This window comes from Mytilus trossulus, chromosome 3 (assembly GCF_036588685.1).
Source record: "Mytilus trossulus isolate FHL-02 chromosome 3, PNRI_Mtr1.1.1.hap1, whole genome shotgun sequence".
NCBI classification, from domain to species: Eukaryota; Metazoa; Mollusca; class Bivalvia; order Mytilida; family Mytilidae; genus Mytilus; species Mytilus trossulus.
Genome location: NC_086375.1, coordinates 21,808,906 through 21,831,432, shown reverse-complemented (window position 1 = coordinate 21,831,432; position 22,527 = coordinate 21,808,906). Strand labels below are relative to the sequence as shown.

General features: G+C 31.8%; 1 protein-coding gene across 1 annotated transcript; it reads right to left on the bottom strand.

Moving 5' to 3' along the window:
* Positions 1–5,038: 5,038 nt before the first annotated feature.
* LOC134710425 (leucine-rich repeat-containing protein 74B-like) lies at positions 5,039–20,421 on the bottom strand. The gene is made up of 13 exons (XM_063570784.1): positions 20,145–20,421; positions 18,497–18,845; positions 17,065–17,237; positions 16,153–16,260; positions 15,637–15,730; positions 15,290–15,339; positions 14,721–14,802; positions 14,047–14,132; positions 13,702–13,896; positions 9,913–10,008; positions 7,729–8,004; positions 6,747–6,832; positions 5,039–5,484 (listed from the first exon to the last, which is right to left on the bottom strand). The coding sequence occupies exons 1-13, from the start codon at positions 20,190–20,192 to the stop codon at positions 5,442–5,444; spliced, it is 1,686 nt and encodes a 561-aa protein (XP_063426854.1). The 5' UTR covers positions 20,193–20,421; the 3' UTR covers positions 5,039–5,441.
* Between the last annotated feature and the right edge of the window lie 2,106 nt (positions 20,422–22,527).

Genomic DNA, 22,527 nt, shown 5'->3' with positions numbered 1-22,527 from the left:
AAGTCTAGTTAATCATTCGGCAGACACTTTACAGTGTACCTCAAACGTAAGGTGCAGTCCATAGGCATAGACATCATCTGATCATGACATATTATGTAAATACGTTACAAGATCTACCTCAGTTCAAATATTAGATTATAAAACAAAGGATACTGAAGACAATTCTCTCTAATGGTTCTAACATGTACAAAGAAGTAATTAAAGTGTACTGCAGATACCAGAAAGAGCAGAAATCTCGAATTTTAACTAACGTCCCAATCATTTTGAAGCACCTAATTTTTTGTTTACGAATATTGCGTGACAGTTCCGGTTTGAATACGGGAAAGATTTCAAAATCGAATTGTCTACGGTAGACCAAGGATTTGTATAGTGATCCTTGGGTAGACCATAAACATTATGACAACAATCAGACGAAATTTCCTAGGGTTTCAAATGCTGAATTCGCATTTCATTTAGCTAAAACATGGCTAAATAGATTAATCAAAATTATTCCACACGCGCTTGGGGCACTTCTTATTTTTCTTGAACACAAATGACTAGATCCATACTGATTAATAATACATACATCGTGGATCGGCTACAAAGTAACAACACTTGGTCAGCATCTCATCAGGAACATTTATGCTATATATGTTTGGTTTCATTCCATTCAGCACATGGCTCTCTAAAAGAAGAAAATTGAGTGTATTTCCCATAGGGTCCTATTATGTTAAACTAAGTCCCCAGCCGGCGGCCATCTTGGATAATGGATCAGCTACAAAGTTACAACACTTGGTCAGCACCTCATAAGGAACATTAATTCCATGTTTGGTTTCATTCCATTCAGAGGTTCTCTAAAAGAAGTCATTTGTATGCTTTTCCCATAGGGTCCCGTGTTAAACTAAGTCCCCCGCCGGCGGCCATCTTGGATAATGGATCGGCTTCATAGTAACAACACTTGGTCAGCACCTCATAAGGAACATTCATGCCATGTTTGGTTTCATTTCATTCAGTGGTTCTCTAAAAGAAGTCATATACATGCATTTCCCATAGGCCGGTCCTATGTTAAACTAAGACCCCCTCTGGCCGCCATCTTGGATAATGAATCGGCTACAAAGTGACAACACTTTGTTCATCACCTCATAAGGAACATTCATGCCACGTTTCATTCCATTCAGTGGTTCTCTAAAAGAAGTCATTTGTATACATTCCCCATAGGGTCCTATGTTAAACTAAATCCCCGGCGGGCGGTCATCTTGGATGATGGATCGGCTACAAAGTAACAACACTTGGTCAGCGCCTCATAAGGAACGTTCATGCCATGTTTGATTTCTTTCCATTCAGTGGTTCTCTGAAATAAGTCATTTATATGCATTTCCCATAGGGTCCTATTTTAAACTAAGTCCCCCGCTGGCGATCATCTTGGGTGATGGATCGGCTACAAATTAACAACACTTGGTCAGCTACTCATAAGGAACATGCATGCCATGTTTGGTTTTTTTCCATTCAGTGGTTCTCTAGAAGAAGTTCTAAATGTAAAAAAGTTTACGCCGACGATGGACGCCAAGTGATGAGAAAAGTTCACTTGGCCTTTCGGGTCAGGTGAGCTAAAAAGGGGGTATGGGTTTCTCAGCGGCCTGTCTGAGTACGAAATTTCAAACCTGGAAACACGTACAGAGCATGGGAAATTTTAATCAATAATGAGATAAATATGGATATTTTTTTTTAAATCAGTTTGGACGCTATCAATCTTTTTCTTCCTTTCCGGATATAACAATAATATCTGGGTTCAGAATATTTTTTTTTTATCTGCACAATATTGTTTTTCATCAAAATTTCATCCGAATATGTTTTTGGACTAAGCCAATTCCCCCTTTTTGTGAAGTTAACTTGATGGTCGTTCCCTCAAAATTCGGTGAACTACAAATGAATATCCATAAATTTACATACATAGCCTAAACATGAAAGCCTTTAACTGTAAGAAAGCTAAGTCCACTTATCAGCAAAATACGTCAAAAATGAAGGGGAAAAAGATTCAAAAGATATAGTTATATTTCATTTTAAGCTTCTGTCCATATCTTACTAAATTCCATGAAGGTTTGATTAATATATAGCTTTGTTAAAAAAAAACTAATCCTAGCTGACGCTGCATGACAACAACAATTAGTATTGTTTTGTCTGGACAAAAATTTCCAGTCCTATATAGTTCATATCAACGTATTTTTGTCATTACACACGATTGGATCATCATTTCTTTTTATAATAAATCTTCATTGTCATATAAGTAAACAAGATAATTGTGGCAAAACAAACAATAACAACAACAAAAATATAAAGAATTTAATTGAAATACAGATTTCTGATTCTGTTGTCCTTATATGACAAGAGCATGCGAGCTGTGATCTGAATTTCAATCAAAATTGAAAAAAATGGTATCGTCGTGTGAATCTTATAATGATGTGTTTCCCATTTGGTAATAGTGCTACACATTTAAATTAAAGTTTATATGCTCAATATTATGTAATTTTACATAAAAAGTTATATATAATCGAATTTACATACATGAAGCGTCTACAATTGTTTTATTGATGTGAGATGATAAAACAAGCAATTTATATAAATAAAGCATTTATACAACATAACACTACAAGCAATGCATGTAGTTTAATAAATTTATCCATATATAACCATGCCTATATAATCTAGTATATAATATATGTTTGTCACGGGTTGGAGATTTCGAAGCAGAGAAAAGGCGATCAACTGTATTAATAAAAGTATTAAATCAAAATAACTGGCTTTTTTTTGAGAATTGTTATTACCAAAATTGAAATAATGTCATGCACGGAAGCAGGAAGGAACACTTACATAATCATAATCTATTTATATCAACAGAAGCAGACTTTTCCATCGCTCCGTTTTCTCAAGCACCTGTTCCTAGTTTTCAGTGTTGCAGATTTTGAGACTCGATCATATGCAAGCTTAAGAGCAAACAAAATACTTATGGAGATTTTCTCCACGATAGATTAAAGATTAAGGGGCAGTGTCGATTTCCTGGATATATGTGCATTTTTAACATTGAAGACAAGAACAAATAAAGACTTTTTTTTTGTTGATACGGAATGGCTGTTTTTTTTGTTGTTTTTTGTTGGTATCTTTCTATCTGCTAAAATTTTGTTCCAAAATACAAAAATAGAGGAGAGATTCATCTTTCAAAGGCAATGACTAACTTACATTTTCTGCTATGTTAAATTATTTGTAGATCCTGTATAGCTGGTATTTTTTTATGATTACAATTTCTTTTTGTCTTCTAATAGGGTTAACTTGACTCGTTATTTAAGACCAGCTACTCTTATACTAACGAGCAATTTTGAATTGACCATTTCGGTAATGTAGAATTATATCAAGTTGTAGATGCTTGTCTTGCTCATTATTTTTTGATTTTACAAATTTCTTAATCTTTTTAAGTTTTCATTAAAAATGGGTAAAACTATTCATTTAGGGACAATAACTCCTATAAGGAGTCAACTGATAGTTTAAAAGAGACAGGCAAATAATCACAAGATTTAGAACTAGCTGTCATGAAGAGGGAGGTATATTGGGATTAAAGCTGAAGACAGAAAGTGTAAGCTATGTAAGAACGCAGTTGAAGACGAACTACATTTTCTTTTAAAATGTCCTGTTCTAAAAGATACTCGATCTCAACGTCTATCTAATTTAAATTCAAAATTCAAAATTTTTTCAAGATTATCTGATGAAATGAAATTTGTTTGGATTCTTTCATCTGAAGATTTGTTTGTAACTTCAAACTTATCTAATTTATTGCACTCCCTTTTTGAAGAACGAAAGAAAATTATAGAAAATATTGTTGTTTGAAAGAGAAAAAAAAATAGAAGAAAAATATATATAGATATATAAAGGAAATAAAATTGATCATAGACCTAGTACTATAAAGAATTATGTAATTTCTCCAGGTCACAGTGGCACCCATTACAACTATGTTTTGTCAATAACTTGGTTTATATCAGGTTAATTAGTGAAAATGTGTATTCTTGTGGTGGTTTTTTTTGTTTTTTGTTGTCTAAATGTACTTTAATCATTCTAATCATTTTCTGTGCTTTATTTTGTTATTCATTCATTTGATTGTATAGCTCAAATTTTGGGCACCATGATTGGTTAATAAAAAAAAAAAAAAAAAAAAAAAAAAAAAATATGGTAAAAATCGCCATTTTGGATGTGATAACTTCTACAGGAAGTTGTCTGACAGTTTTGGAGTAGCGGATAATATTTAAGTCAGTCTCAACATTCTGGCATTTCTTCTCATGTCAGATTTTCTATTTATTTTAATAGCGGGTTTCAAGTTGTCATTTTATATTCATACACATTTTCTTAAATAAGATAACAAGCGATGATTTGGGCTATGTTTGATTCAAATTATTTAACTAGTTTGAGAGGAGAATATTTTTTGATATTCAAAAATACAGGAGAACGACGTCGACGGACGCATAACGATGCTGAGTATTAAAAGCTCACTTGATAATTTGGTTAAGGTGAGACGAAAGATAACATGTGGAAATCAAAAACTCATAAGTCAAAGAGAAACTCATAACCCCACTACAAAAAGAAATACAATGTTGTAGTACACATCATGTTGCTCGTGATTAATTATAAAGGAATATGAGGCGAGATTGTCGATCAGTTAAGCACGTCACGGTTTACATGTGGCAGTTATTCCGAACGGTATTCAAGCAAATCCTGATGGCGTCCTTTACTGAACCTTCTTACGGAAGACTCTAACTTTCCACCTGGCACTCTTAGTTCAATAATTTCAATGCAACAACCTTCTATCGAATATGTTATAAACTAGGATTTTATACTAGATACATGCAGGTGCTGCAGGAATGTTCGTACAATAAAATGAAAAATTAACCAATGCATGGTATTTGGAATAATCCTTTTTTTTCATAAAGTTTTATATTAACAATTGACACCCACATTATAGTCTTTGTAGGGTTTTAGTATATATTCATGTACATATTACGATAAAAATGTAGACAAATAACAATAACTATATTTTATTTCAATGTAATATAACAGCACTTGCATAAGGACGGAATATTTTGCATCACAGATCATAAAACTCAATACACAACATTTTCTAAAAACAAATTTAAATTTATGACAATACGGGACGTTCGAACATTAAGCAAATGCATTTGATCATACATAAAAATAAATAAATGCCTCTTTTAGCGTAAATCAATTTTTTAAAGTAACTAATGATATCTCATTGTCACTGAAAAATATAATCCACATTTTGGCTGATTTCAATCATTTGACATTACAGATAAACATAAAATTTGTCATGAATATTACATATAGTGATTCTAGTGTGTCCAAGTCTTTTTTGAGCCAGTTTATATTATAAGTGAGCAGTCAATATGAGCTTATTTATTGTGCTGTTAACTCTCAGGCTTTTGATTCCCTTGTTGCTTCAAGAAGTCTCTGAAATTTAAATTAAAAAAAAAATGATATCAGCATATCTTCAAAATACAGATTATAGTAGTTTAATGTGTAATGACAATTTTATAATAGTCTGCTCAATGTTACTTTATCAGCAAGGAACGTAATCATGATTTCGTTTTTATAAGGAACAGACAGATACTGAGGCTTGATATACTCTGCCGGAGTATGTATTTACTACTGGCAGAATAATATTAACAATGCTATTTAGTTTTAACTGCTTTGTTTCGTATTGACAGTTGTTTTCGTAAAAGCAATATGCATCATTGTCCATTTTCAGATGTGTTGGTGTTCAGAGCAGTCAGACCCTCGGTCTGACATAAAATTGAAGCAATCATGACATCACACAAAGATGGAATGTAAGTAAGAATTGTTGTTAGCCGTATTTGGGAATCTTGGGTCCTCAATGCTCCTCAACTTTGTACTTGTTTGGCTTTATAATCATTTTGACCTGAGCGTCACTGATGAGTCATATGTAGATGAAACACGCGTCTGGCGTATTAAGTTCTAACTCTCAGTGGTACCTTTGATAACAATTTATCCTTGTCTGTATATAATTTTATGTATGCATCTTTAGACAAACACAACAAATATCACCTTACAAGCTAAAACCTTTTGCGTGCACGCATTGCCAAATATGTGAATATTTTAACGTTTGAATGTGGGTGTATAACTATAGGTGTGCTTCCTTTCCCATTGTGTTTATACTGGTTTTACATGTGTAATTAAATATGCGTTTAATTGTGCTTTAAAAGTCACCAAAAGGTGCATATTTCATATTGACCAGATACCAATACAAAAAAGATATTACCAAAATAAAAGACGTATCACTAAAATATACATAAATTAATAAGAAAAGTTCAATAATATTTTAAAAAAAAATAATATATATATATATATATACATCAAAATTTCCCCTCGAGTGGTTGTTTGTATTCACAAGTCTAAAATACATTTATGTTTATGGTATCTTGCGCCCGTCTTTTGGATACGGACATTGAAATTTTTAAAGATTTCTTCTTCAAAAACGTGATAAAACATCACGAAGAAATTCTTTCTTGAAAAAAGAAAAATGTATGGTTTAAGTAGCATGGAGTTTTTTGGCAGGACATCTGTTCGAAAATCTGGATTTTACATAATGATATAATCCAACGCAAATGAATATATTATACTTCACAAGACAGGCAATGCATTAGATTAATGTTCAATATTGGAGTATCGCATATTCTTCGATTAATACACACCCGAAATAAATTCTCCCCGATTGGTCATCTGCTAGTTTAAAAACAGCTTGTTGTACTTTTGGCTTATCATATGGTACTGCAAGTTCCTGTAAAATTGTAAAGGAGGTATACGTTTATTATCTACTTATTAAAGGTTTAAAATATCGCATACTGTTTTCCAAACGTCAAGATTGTCGATATAATACTGTTCGGTTTTATCACTTTTGAACTTGATTATAACCAAAACAATATATCTTGAAGTGCATACCAGGTATCAAGCATTTAATCTCAAAGTAAATAGTTTTTATCACTTCTTAAAAGTTCTTATCTTGATTACATTTTCATATTTTCAATGTATTTAAATTTATCAGCTTGACAATGTACTATACGAATTTGCATTGTTATTTATCTTATTATTGTATTTTTTATGCTACAAAAATACCATTTGAGATGACTGTGTAAACATTAGTGTCTACCGTATAATACTACAGTTACTTATATCCAGATGTAATTTAATAATTTTTCAATATAACTGGATACCTTGCATTTATCATGGTTTGCAATATATTAAGATCAAACTTCAGAAAATCTCCTCCCCTGAATTGTGGCCTTTAACACATATATCTTGGATTGAATTAGATACGCTCATTCGGTCAATCGCCCTCATAGGTGTTTATTTATCTTCTACTTTGTCAAATTGAATATGTCACCGAATAATTTTTATGACCGTCTTTCTAGTAAGAAGACCAAATGATTTTCACATCATCCACTTTAAGTCTAAAGATGACAATTTTCACCGTTTCATCATTAATTAGGCAAAAACGTTGCAGTATAAAAACAAAGAAACGTACATTGTATCAGATACCAGCTATATATAAGCTTCAGAAAGACTCGACAAAATACTTGACAAAATTTTTAAAAAATCCGATCCTCGAATGTTCTTCTGTTATCACATATTTTCATTCCGAAACAATGTATATATTTTTAAGTACTAGTAACATACCTCTATTGCTGCCATGAAATCTTCCGGTGTAACTAATAATGTTTGATCAGAGTCATATCTCTTTAAAATGTCTAACAAACGCATGTCATTCACAACTATATGTTCTTGTAACACTAATATGGGAGCCACTTTCTTCTTAGGATCAATACCCATTTTGCCTAGATCATCCGATGTATTTCCAGTTCTTAAAACAGGTCCAAACGAAACTTTAAAATCTGGTTTCTTCATCTTTATATCTTCACAAATCCTCAGGAACTCGTACTCAACTGGTACATCCTAAAGTTAAGAAAATTATGAACTTAAAATGTTGTTTTTTGACAATATCATACCAGTATTTAAGCAGTAAGTAGTCTTTAGTGAGCATATTGCAAAAATGATTTACCATTTGTGAGTGTATGTAAAAGAGGGACGAAAGATACCAAAGGGACAGTCAAACTCATAAATCTAAAACAAACTGACAACGCCATGGCTAAAAATGAAAAAGACAAACAGAAAAACAATAGCACACATGACACAACATAGAAAACTAAAGAATAAACAACACGAACCCCACCAAAAACTAGGGGTGATCTCAGGTGCTCCGGAAGGGTAAGCAGATCCGTTATCGATACGATGGACCAAAATTAAAACTGACATTAGGCTAACAACTTCGTCTCTTTTTCGTATTTGTTGTCATTAACGATATGTGTAGATTCCGATTGATTTAGAGTTCGTCTTATTTTCTTTGTTAGGCTTGTGCTGTGCTTACTTTTATGTGTGCTTCTCTATTTTCACCTTGCTTGCAGGCTTGTGCTTTAACTTTGGTGTATGTGTTGGTAGGTATCCGGTTAAAATATCTACCATAGAGCTTATGTTTTGTAGTTTGTAGCTAATAAAAGGCATACCGGAGTTCAAAATTCATAAATCGATCGAGAGAAAACTAATTAGGGTTACAAACCAAACCAATGAAACTCATCAACTTTACGTCCTCAAAATACAGCTTAATATTTAGTATAGCTTGCCACACAGAGCAAACACAAATACTTAGTGATACATAGAATAAGTATCATGAGGGCAAATAGCCTCTCATGCTTTAATGACGTTTATGTCATTTGTTTTCTCATTGCTTAAATTTTGCTACACTTTCCGGCTTTTTTTAATATCCTGAATATAGTAAACGTTCACGAGTATTTGTTATATGTGATATGTTTGGCAATTGAGCAGTACATCAAGATAGAAGGTGTTTTGTAATTGTAACTTCCATTAATATATGATGTCACAAAGGTTCCTGTAACAATATCACGTTTTAGATACTGTTGCCACAATAGAAAAACAAGATATTGTGAATATGCATAGTAAAATAACTCTCTAAGTGTAATCATTGCATTTTTACATTTGAAAATGCCTGTACCAAGTCAGGAATATGACAGTTGTTCCATTCGGTTTTGATGTGTTTTGTCAATTAATTTTGCTATGAATATGGAATTTCCGATTTGATTTTCCTCTGAGTTCAGTATTTTTGTTTTTTTTTCTATTGAATATCTAAATTTCAACAGTTTCCCTCTTATGTAAAATAGATATATGAAGTGCTTTTAAACAAATTTTAGTAATAACAAGACCTTAAATATTTATACGCTTTACACTAGTATTGCCAATGCTCAATTGAAAAAAAGACTACATCATCTCTTAAACAAAAAATGTTTCAAGTAAATAGAATTCCATGTGTTAGGTATATAAAAATATTTTGGAGGAACCACTAAGATTACACAACAAGTACACCAAAGATAGAATCATCAAAATGACGGACTTTCCATTGTCAGCATATTTGTTGAGTTAGATGGAACGGGCTTTCAGCAACCAGTCGGTATTCCAATGGGTACTTAGTGTAGACTTCTACTGGTTAACTTTTTCTTGTACACGTCAGTGAGTGATAACATTGCATTACACAGTTTTAGTTAAAACGTTACGCTTGTGCATGCACACACTATACTCACATTCTCGAATGTGACATTTTTACTAGTGTTAATTCTCATGACAGGACACGCTTATCCTATCGATGCACCCAATCACACTCCTTTTGAAGTACATGCACTTTCCTAAGTTCCTGTTTGTTACCTTGATTTGTAACTTCCTAATCAGTTAGCCCTAATATAACATTTCAAATTCTACATTTTATTTATAAAACCAAAGCTTAAGGTTACATACTGTCAAGTCCAGTTCTTCCATTTCAGTACTTTCAGATTCATTGATTACTTTAGCCAACGCAATAGCTCCTGCGGTAGTTAATAGGTTATTTCCCATCTGTAACGAAATAATTAAAATACTGGTATACATATTACCAAAAGCTATATTAATGTCTTTAAATGTGTGCAGTTTTTGTCTTTATCTGATTTTAAAATCTGATTAACGCCAATTGATAAAGTGAAACTCAGTAAAATTGTAGAATATTATACACTGTTGAAATCTTCATATTTTCACCCTCATATATTTAGTTGATATAGATATATAAGGAAAGCTTTAGTAAACGTACAGGCTATGAAGAAAATATGACATCTAAAAACATATCATAATCCCTTTTCTAGTGAATATGGACTGAATTTGTCAATGCATTTACACGTTTATAGTCTGTATATACACATGAGAAGGATAATTTAATTTAATATTATATGATATAAAATGGGAAGGCTAGTGCGCTAAGCTTTACAAATAAGTAACAGTAAAAATGCCATACGTCACAGATTTTCATAGGATTGTGCTTACAACTGTGGAATGTTATATTAAAAGCCGAAGAACAATAACACAAAGGTTCCTGGTTCGACTCCCGTTCGAGATGAAAATTTCAGGAACTCAATTTTCGGCTCTCCCTTGACACCATTTGCGAGTATGGTCTTTATGAAACGATGATAGTCCGTCGGAAGGATAAATGACTGACCCGTGTTAGGAGAGAGCCACATCTCTTGCACGTTAAAGAGACCCTTGTAGATTTCGAAAAAGAGTAGGTAAATGCCGCTATAAGGCAGCACTCGTACCCGCAAAGCGGAAAGGGGTTAATATAAGTTGCAAAACTCGTTTCCCAATCCACTATAAATAAATATGTTTAAGCTAATTGCGTCTTTCATTCTAAAATATTATTGGAGATGGATGAATTATTTCAACATTTATATCTGAGAAGGATCATCAACTTTGTCTTAAGTTCATTAATTTTCCAAAAACCAATGCATAGATTGTTTTTAAAATCGATAAGCTTTTGGTGGGGTATCGGTTCGTGTTGCCTATTTTTTAGTTTTCTATGCTGTGTCAAGTGTACTATTGTTTGTCTGTTTGTCTTTTTCATTTTAAGCCATGGCGTTGTCAATTTATTTTCGATTTATGAGTTTGACTGTCCCTTTGGTATCTTTCGTCACTCTTTTGTATGTGCTTTAGACGAAAAAAAGATATCAAGCTCCAATAAAAATTCAAAACGGAAAGTCCCTTATCAAATAGCAATATCAAAAGCTCTAAAACGTCAAACGAATGGAAAACAACCGTCATATTCCTGACTTGGTGCACTCATTTCCCTGTACAGAATAGATTAAACCTGAGTTTATAGCTCGCTTAACATCTTACTTGTCGGAAAGTCTTATGTATATACCTAATACTGATATTCTCAAGGTCAGATTTCGTAGAAGGAATAAAGCATACTTAGTTCTGTGAACATTAGCAAACAGATCGAGCCTTCACTGAAAATATCTTTGTAAGAAGAAAAAATAGTGATTTTGAGCATGTGCAAATATTCTAATACCTATATAATACCAAGTTTTTGTCTTTATCTGATTTTAAAATCTGATTAACGCCAATTGATAAAGTGAAACTCAGTAGAATTGTAGAATATTATACACTGTTGAAATCTTCATATTTTCACCCTCATATATTTAGTTGATATAGATATATAAGGAAAGCTTTAGTAAACGTACAGGCTATGAAGAAAATATGACATCTAAAAACATATCATAATCCCTTTTCTAGTGAATATGGACTGAATTTGTCAATGCATTTACACGTTTATAGTCTGTATATACACATGAGAAGGATAATTTAATTTAATATTATATGATATAAAATGGGAAGGCTAGTGCGCTAAGCTTTACAAATAAGTAACAGTAAAAATGCCATACGTCACAGATTTTCATAGGATTGTGCTTACAACTGTGGAATGTTATATTAAAAGCCGAAGAACAATAACACAAAGGTTCCTGGTTCGACTCCCGTTCGAGATGAATATTTCAGGAACTCAATTTTCGGCTCTCCCTTGACACCATTTGCGAGTACGGTCTTTAGGAAAAGAGGGACGAAAGATACCAAAGGGACAGTCAAACTCGTAAATCTAAAACAAACTGACAACGCCATGGCTAAAAATGAAAAAGACAAACGGAAAAACAATAGTACACATGACACAACATAGAAAACTAAAGAATAAACAACACGTCGTTAAACCAATCTTTTAGAATATAGGAAACGATGATAGTCCGTCGGAAGGATAAATGGCTGACCGGTGTTAGGAGAGAGCCATATCTCTTGCACGTTAAAGAGACCCTTGTAGATTTCGAAAAAGAGTAGGTTAATGCCGCTACAAGGCAGCACTCGTACCCGCAAAGCGGAAAGGGATTAATATAAGTTGCAAAACTTGTTTCCCAATCCACTATAAATAAATATTTTAAAACTAATTGCGTCTTTCATTCTAAAATATTATTGGAGATGGATGAATTATTTCAACATTTATATCTGAGAAGGATCGTCAACTTTGTCTTAAGTTCATTAAATTTCCAAAAACCAATGCATAGATTGTTTTTAAAATCGATAAGCTTTTGGTGGGGTACCGGTTCGTGTTGCTTATTCTTAAGTTTTCTATGCTGTGTCAAGTGTACTATTGTTTGTCTGTTTGTCTTTTTCATTTTAAGCCATGGCGTTGTCAATTTATTTTCGATTTATGAGTTTGACTGTCCCTTTGGTATCTTTCGTCACTCTTTTGTATGTGCTTTAGACGAAAAAAAGATATCAAGCTCCAATAAAAATTCAAAACGGAAAGTCCCTTATCAAATAGCAATATCAAAAGCTCAAAAACGTCAAACGAATGGAAAACAACCGTCATATTCCTGACTTGGTGCACTCATTTCCCTGTGCAGAATAGATTAAACCTGAGTTTATAGCTCGCTTAACATCTTACTTGCCGGAAAGTCTTATGTATATACCTAATACTGATATACTCAAGGTCAGATTCGTAGAAAGAATAAGGCACACTTAGTTCTGTGAACATTATTAAACAGATCGAGCCTTCACTGAAAATATCTTTGTAAGAAGAAAAAATAGTGATTTTGAGCATGTGCAAATATTCTAATACCTATATAATACCAATAAACACCAAGAAAGACATACACCATATGTAAATCAGGTTGGACTTTGAATCTAATTCGAAACATTTACAAAACTCCGGCACTATATATACACTGAGTCGTCAGTGCTGCATGATTTTCTGCTTCTTTTTTTTTATTTATTTGTTACTACCTGTCTTCAAGAAGAATCTTGGAACCAGTAAAGGTAAAGGAATAATAAGATTGCCTGGGACAATTCGATTAACTCATTGTAACAACTGTTATATGAGTAATTATAGGAAATTTAATTTCCAAAACCTTGCAAACCGGAAGTGTTTTATCGTCCACTCTTTAGAAATAGGATGTGAACTAATTACATCTTAAAGTTATTTAATCAATAATGCATTACCATAATTACAAAAATCAATTTAAAGTTATTAAATCATTATTTACTTGCGTGATTAGACACTCTTTGAAGTAGTTTGCATAATACATTACATGCATTCTGATTTTCCCAAAAGCATTTAACAATTTGCACGTCGTTAAACCAATCTTTTAGAATATAAAAAGTATATATCGATTGATCAAACATGACCGGATAGTATTTTCTTGGATTAACAAAAAAAACAAAAAAACACTCACTTACCCTTAGTATGCGTAAGTTGTCGTTAGAGAAGATCGATTTAGCTATCCTGATAGCTGCCTCAGCGGTTAGACGATTACCACTAATGTCAATCTCCAAAAGTGAATTATTTGTTGCCAGAGCATCTGCAATCGCACATCCTCCCTCAGACCCAAAGCCATTCCAACTAAGGTTGATTCGTTTCAGTCCAACATTCTCCTGTAAAAGAGTAGAATCAGCCTTCATTAACAAAAGTATTGGCGAACGCGTATGATTTATCCCCTTTCAAAATTTGTATTTCAATAATATAACGGTGTTTTTTTCCACATCTCATAAAAATAAATAATTATCGTTAAGAACTAAACATACCTTTATTCCATTGGCAACTGCAATAGCCCCCTTTTGTCGAAGATGGTTCCAGCTTAAATCAATAACATCTAATATATCGTTGGCACCTGTTTAGAATGAAAGTAAATTAATTTTAATGATTTAATTGAATGAATTCGGAAAATACTATACAACAGATGATTGTTTAATTTATTAAAACAAGAAATGTTTTTGTTTGCATCTAGAATTGCCAGTCTACCTTCCGTAGAAGTTGACTTATGTTTGCGACATCTCATCATGTATGTCTATGATTATTTTAGTTTCAACAGAAGGGGTCATAAAGTTAAAATATTTTCTTAATTTATAAAAACAATTTGCATCTCGCACAAACCAGATAAACGTATTTCAATGGGGGTTATTGACAATAATAAGGGCTCAAATATATGTACGTACTATATTCTAACAGTTGATATGTGCTTGAAAGCAGCGTGTATGTCTGTTTTATCAAAATAACATGCGTTGCCAACTGAACTAACATGAAATAAAACGCACTGGTTTTCTAACGACATATGATCGTGTGTGATACTTTGATTAAGTTGAAAACGTGTTTATGTAAGTTGTTAAGCCAGTTAAGGTGATATAAGTTTACCGGTGTTTCAATCTCGTAAATCGATAAATGAGACATCACTAATATCAGAAAATATTAAAAGAAATACCTATAGCAGCTCCTAATATCTCTCCGCCTTCTTCACCAAATAAATTATGACTTAAATTTAAATCTTTCAAATATTTATTATTCTGAAAAACAGAAAAAAAAGTCATAACAATGTAGTCATAGCAGCATACTCATATTTATGTATGGTATTGTACTGTATTAGTTTTATGTTAAATTTCGTATTTCATTTTAAGTTGGTTTTTGCTTTCACTTCCTTCGATATGATTAGGCAATTCAAGGAATCAATTTTTATGTAACTTCTTACTACAGTAAATACAAATAGAAAAAAAGAAATAAAACAATCTATGTTGGCACAATTTATAAATTTTCCAAATGTAACTCACCAATTATTGGTGAATTTAATTTCAGACAAATGAATTATATTAATGCTTTAAATATGAACTTCGAGTCATTATACAAATTGAGTTTACCTTAGAATTGAAAACAAATAATTTCAAAGTGAATTCGTATGCTTTCAAAGCATTGTCTACTTTATCTAAAATAAGTTATGATACATGAATACACTAGTAGAAATAATATGCTTGTAACTATAGAGCAGTTCATACTTACTTCTAACGTGTTCACTAAAAACTTGGCATCGGAATCAATAAAACCATTTCCTGAAAGTAAAAATAAAGTATATACGTGTTTGAGCGAAAGTTGTATACATGTAATAAGTAACGATTCTAAAATTACTAATGACAGGAAAATAAACGTTAGCAATTTCTTTGAAATGGAAATTTCATTATAAAACACATAAAGTTATATTAAGGATGGTATGATTTGGAACCACGGGTGTTGGAACTGCGTTCACTGGTACTTTTTTTTACTGGATGTATAACATGCAAAGTTATATCACTTTTGACCGAAAATGTCTATGTTTCCAAATTATATAAATAAAAAATTGAATTACATACCAGACAAATTAATTTTTCGAAGACCTGCATTCACGTTCAGCATACGACAAATACTTTGTGCTCCTTCGGACCCTAGTTTGTTGTCTGCCAAACTCTGTAAAAGAGCAGTTATTTTTAATTTGCTATAACGATTATAAAAGATTAACATTTTGCTTTAAACGTTGACAAAATATGTAGGTTAGAAATAATCAGTCACATTGAGAGAGAAAATACAGAATATTGTAAAAAGTTGTAAATGAGGCAAACATGTCATGTAATAAATTCGAGAGAAAATGTACATGTGCAAAATTCTCAAGCATCAGATAGGTGATGAGCAAGAGGCAAACGATTCATTAATTCTTGAAAATAGTCAAATACAAAAGGTTTTCTTTATTTCACAGAAAGTAAGAATATAAACGTTATATGAAATAGTTTTTTTTTTAAAACAATGAATATTTAAAATGACTTCATTATTTTTTTTAGTAATTAAATATTTTATCATGAACATTATTTTGTGCAGATTATAATTGTTATTACCAGATCTGTTATGTATTCATTTTCTTCCAACATCTTGGAAATAGCTTCACCTCCTTCTGCTTGTATCCAATTTCCGTCCAAGTTTAGTTTTTCTAGAGATATATTATCCTGAAAAACACCAGAAACTTGCAAGGATGTTCAAGTGGCAATATATATACTAGTAAAAGAACTTATTTAAGCTATAGCTGGTATTGCCTCGTAGCCTAGCCTAGTCTATTTGAACGAAAAAGGATTTTCTTTGTGCTGAATCACTTCAACTACTTCAACTTGTGTATAAATGCAAGAATAGATGATATTGATATATTTTGAAATTTCCGCTTTACAATATAGGAAATATGACATATGTATAGTCAAGTGTTATTTACCCCCTCTCAAGTTCGGATTGTTTGATGTTGGTTTTTTTATTGTTGTTGGTTTTTTTTATTGGGAGGGGGAGGTCGTACCAACGATGAACAGATATAAAGCATACCAGGCTTTGAAGGGAAAAAAAGTACAGCTTAAATAAAAAAAAATCGTAATTTTCAATATAAATCTTGAGTTGAAGGTTTTGTTAGGAAAAGACTGACCAGATAACATAATAAAAAACAGAACAGGCAAATAAAAATGATTTAATTTTGTTAAATGCGTATTTTGTTTCTAGATTTTGATATCATTTTGGTCAATGTAGGTGTTTTGTTAACTTTAAGTATTTCAATCAGTGTCGTATTTTTACTGTGACACATTGAAAGCCTTCCGTGTGGTGTTTTTTCTTTCTTTTTGATAATAGATCTCGTTTCACTATACCAATTAGTTTGAACATAATTATTTAAACTACTTAAAATATTTTGTCGTACTAGGTCATTATTTTAAAAAAAAATGGAAATGCAGAGTCGATTTTCATTATTGGTAATCAATTGTTATAATTGTACCTACTCGCAACACGAGGGCAATAGCCTTAGCTGCTGTTGGACTTAGTCCGTGGTATCGCATGGTGATCTCATTGTCTGTTATATGTCGAACAAAATACGATATAGGGACAAGTCCGTATTGTTGGCAGATCTTTAAGTAATTACTTTTCCCTGTTGTATCGTGGTAGAAAATCTCTTCTGAAAATAGACAAATACAAATACCATTAAAATTAAAACTCTTCAAAAGACAAATTCGTAATGATTTCGTGGGTTTTAAAAAGACTTGTTGTTCAACTGAACTAATATTGACAACCATACAATTTAAACATTATAAAATATTCATGAAATGAAAATATGATCTTTGTTAGTTCTTTCTTGTGAAAGATAATTCATAAATTTAAATTTAAAAATCTAGCTTTCTTCCGTATGGATTTTCACATAGTTAGTAGATATAGGAAGATGTGGTGTGATTGTATAAAGCCAGGAAAAAATGTAAGGTTCTATCTATTCATACAAAACAACAACAAAATTATTATGCAAGTGAAATACAAATATGTTCCATTGTATTGTCATGTTGGTTTACAAGAACTTTTTCAAAAACATTTTCAGACATGTAATTTATCAATACATATATCAAATATTTTATATCAATTCTTCACAAATCAAGTGACCAGTAAACGAGCTTTAGCAATACGTTTCCATGGAGAAAAAGCATAAAGATCGTACCGACATCAGTACGATGGGATCGATTGTAATTATAAAGCTTCGGCTTTTCAAATATAAGGATTTGATCTTTTTTCTTATCAGTTATTAATAATGATTTTAAATCCTTCTTTATATCTGTCAGTTTGTCTGTGGATCGACCATCTGTTAAGAAATGTTTTAAACCAGAAAACACGAAGTTTCTATTCATGGACTTGAGATGTAAATTGAACAAATATCTCGTACATTACTATGTTTCATAAGAACAAATATTACAGTAAAGTATTGAGACACAAAGTCCCTCCATTTATATTTAAATAAATAATAATAAAAGAATATCAAATAGGCATTGGCTTTTGGGTTGCTATAAAACAATTCTTTGATGAAAAAAAAAAGAATTGCATAATTTTGTATTCTGAAAATAGAGAAATTAAATACCACCCAAACACCACACGCAATATAGACAGACCTTTGTCGTCCTGAACATGCCTGAAATATTTGCCACTGGACGTCAAGCAACATAAAATCAACCAATCAATAGATCTATAAAACATGGTTCCGTGTACTTATGTATACGTTTATTTCAATAGTTAGGGTGTATGTGCATAGGTGGTTCAGACAAAATATATCTGTAATTTGTCCAGCAAAAATAAGACCAGTTTGGGATAGTCATGTTTGGCCACGGTCAGTTGGTATTCTAAACAAATTCCTAACTTGTAATTTCGTACACTAACATATATTCTTACTCAACCTACCATCAGCTTCTAAATCTGTATCATAATCATCCTCTGTTAACTGGGGCTTGTTTGTTTCTTGTGGCAAGACAATGTCCACTTCCTCTTCACTCTCACTGATATCGCTTCCATAATCCCCATCATCTTTCAATTCAGTAATTAAAAAGTCTTTTTCTAACTCAAGCTGAGATTCAGAAACCTCGAAGTCATTAGCCGGTGTGCGTATTAACATTGCTCGCGACCTTTGAGAAGGGACGCGTGTAGGACCTTGAGTAAGGTCATCTCTTGGACTAAGTTCATTTTTATTGTTGTTTTTATCTTGTTCTTCATCTTCTGTTTCCTCTTGGACTGATTCCAAGGGAAAATGTACCTATAAAGATGATATATAAACAATTGTTGGTTCATATAAATGATAAAATAAAGCGTGATTATTTTAGACATATGGTTTTATTAATTTCCCTTTTGTAAGTCTGCCGATCATTTTCAGGCACGGGTCTTTTGAGTGTGAAAAGAGCATTGACAGTTACAACTATGTGAATACGTAAATATACTAATAAATTCTATAATAAAGAGAGACGCATTATAACAAATATTCCTAAATCCTATATATTGACAATTGTTATCCTTTTATTGTGAAGTTCGACATTTATCGTACATAAAATAAAACATTATTTTGTGTGTAATTAAAAAGTAGAACTATATTCATATGAAAAATTGGGAAGAACACTGAATCAATTAATAGTCATGGATGAAAGAAATGAGAAAATAAAAACATAATATACATTTTATGAAGTAGTAACTTAAGTTAAAATTTTAATGTATGCTCTCAAATAAACAATTACCAAATGACTTTGAAAGGCAGGCATGTTTCCTTGTGTATACAAATGTTAGTATACTTTTAATGTTAATGGTAGTGGTGGCTTACAAGTTTGATGCACTTAAATAAATATAAAAGAAAATTGAATGAATTATATTTCTTTTCTCGAACCAGGATACGGATATTTTTGTAAAACTTTTTAACGTATAAAAACAAAAACAAAATAACATTGATTGTCGTGTATTTGTTCCTCGAATATTATAAGCAAAAGCTCAGACGGATATTTGTTTTTATCTTGGGATAAAATAATATGAAACTTTTAATACATATTAAAATTTCATCATATAGGAGGATTAAAATTAAGACTAGGTCGAGAACTTGGAAGTAAACATGATGATATTGGCGCCATACAAAGCATGATCTGGATTAAAATTCTCTATGTTTGCGGATTTAATTAATTACAAAGTTCATACAACTTGAATAAAATTGAGAATGGAAATGGGGAATATGTTAAAGAGACAACAACCCGACAAAAGTGCAAATATGCAATGGCACATAGCCAGAAGAAAAAAATATTTTCATTTTTCTGTTTATTCATTCATTTGTACATCTTTGAAATATACGCTATAAATATAAATATAAACATTTAAACAAAAACGTACATCTTTTATTAGATCATTCAGTGGCTCGTCTCTTTTCATAAGCATTTAAAGTTTAACCATTAAATGGAACGTGTAATTAACGCATTGTTTTAATTGAATAATGACATTTACTAATCAACAACGTGCTAGATCGGAATGATGACCTTTTGAAGAAAAAAATTCGTAAATTGATACACTACTAAGCACGTACCTGTTGAGGGGTTTCTGCTTGGTTCTCCATCTCCCCCGGAATAATCATTCTATACAATTATTTCATCCTTTCTTTCGACTTTATTTCATATCACTGTTATATATGTTTTATATTTGTATGCCAACTGTCAGCCATTAATATAAACAAACTTTCGTCAAGTGTAGTTTAGCCTATGATCGATTCATTCAATTAAATGGCAATGGTTGACAGCGACAGGTTCGATCAGGTTTTGATAGTATACCTTTATACATTTAAATTACCACGTAATCCGCTTTCATACCTGTAATTAAGTTAGATTCCTTTAAAGAAAATAAAAATCATTGGGAAAAGTAGTTTGTGCATTTAAATTAACAGTGTGTCAACGAATAGCAAATGATTTTTTCTGAATAATTTACCCAAATTTCTAGAAAACAAAGAAAAACAAAAAAATAAGTAAAAAAATAAAGAAGGCTAAAATGAAAAAATAAATTAAAAAAATTGAAATGTTATTATTATATTCTTAAGAAGACACAATCAGTAAGGCTTTAAATTGATAACTTTTTGATATAAAGGATTCCGAAGCGGTTAGTATAACCCAGGTATATATCAACTATCTTTACAATGATTCAAATTTATACCTGCATTCATTCCTGCAAAGCTAGTTTATCTTCTTTTAAAATATGAAATGTATGTCAAGAGTATCTCTTCTGTAGGTCTTCGTAGCTTACATTGATATGATACTATACAAATAAAAGAGGATGGTAACTCAGACGAGACACTTTTATCCAAGTCAATAGTTACCTAGTTTTTGTTTAACTTAAGTTAAAAGATTAATTAACACACCAACTTATGTTTCTGTAGATAATTTAGTTTCTTAGTTGTGCAATGATTTCAAACTTAAAAACAGATATTTATTTAATGATTTTATTTAAAAACGGAGAGCGGGGCGACCTAATTGTTCAGAGGCTGATCACATTATGTCATCACTTTTTTTGTCCGAAGCTATTATGATGGATCATTAGATGCATTCTTACATTTAGTTATATTTTAGGTGCCGCATACATAAGGGGAAAAGCTATAGTTTCACGTTATTCACGCGTCCGTCTGTCTGTCTGTCAACAATTTTTTTAAACGCATGTATTTAAACTGTATAGAATGTATAGGTAGGATGCAAATTGACGATCAATGCATTTGAATGGGGACATATAGTTGAACCCCCTTCTGAAAATGACTGTATCCGCTTCTGGGTTGACCGCTAAAATTTTTATATCAAATAAAATTAAGAATGGAGATGGGGAATGTGTCAAAGAGACAACAACCCGACCATAGAACAGACAGCAACAGATGGTCACCAACAGGTCTTCAATGCAGCGAGAAATTCCCACACCCAGAGGCGTCCTTTAGCTGACCACAAAACAAATATATATACTAGTTCAGTGATAATTAACCATACTTAACTCCAAATTGAACACAAGAAACTAAAATCAGTAAAGATAATACAAGACTAACAAAGACCAGATGCTCCTGACTTGAGACAGGCGCAAAAATGCGGCGGGGTTAAACATGTTTATGAGATCTCAACCCTTCCCCTATACCTCTAGCCAATGTAGAAAAGTAAACGCATTATAACAATACGCACATTAAAATTCAGTTCAAGAGAAGTCCGAGTCTGATGTCAGAAGATGTAACCAAAGAAAATAAACAAAATGACAATAATACATACATAACAACAGACTACTAGCAGTTAACTGACATGTCAGCTCCAGAATTGATTGAAAGATAATGTTAATCATATGAATATCAGGCACAACCCTTCCCGTCAGGGGTTAAGTATCATACCATCATAACATATATGAGAAGAAAATAACCCGTGCCATGCAAACAACTGTTTTTAAAAAAAATGTGTTTAATTGATGCAAAGACCCTATAAGTGAATCAATATTAACGCCAAAATATGCAATTTTTTATGACCTGACAACAGTATCGTAACCATATCCCTTCTTAATAAGTCTATGTATAGGTCGTGTTAGCTTCTGAGGTGAATACTTACATTTTTGTGCTTTATTAAGAATATTTCCATAAAAAAAAATGGATGTGAAATACCGGAACGTATAAGAAGTCTACATGTTGAGCTATATTTACGAATGATGTCCTTATACCGATGATAAAATTTAGTAAATGTTTTGACTAGTCAAAATATGTATTGCACAAAAATGTTTATTCAGGTGTATAAAATACATTTTTTAGTGAGGCCAAAAATTAAGTTTCAAAATTACAAGCACCTTTATGGGTCAGACATCAACACAAAACATAACGCAGTATCAACACATGTTTTGTAAAGAATAACCAATTACAGGTATAAGTATTATAAAAAATTCCAGTTTACTTTTGCATTAAAATTGAA

Bases quoted from the DNA above. Each gene is read 5' to 3' on its own strand.
- LOC134710425 (XM_063570784.1), bottom strand. From the start codon at position 20,192: ATGATTATTCCGGGGGAGATGGAGAACCAAGCAGAAACCCCTCAACAG. The intron at 16,261-17,064 runs GTAGGTACAATT...GGTGTTTTTCAG, and splicing joins CTATTGCCCTCGTGTTGCGA to GATAATATATCTCTAGAAAA. The intron at 13,897-14,046 runs GTATGTTTAGTT...ACTCTTTTACAG, and splicing joins CAGTTGCCAATGGAATAAAG to GAGAATGTTGGACTGAAACG.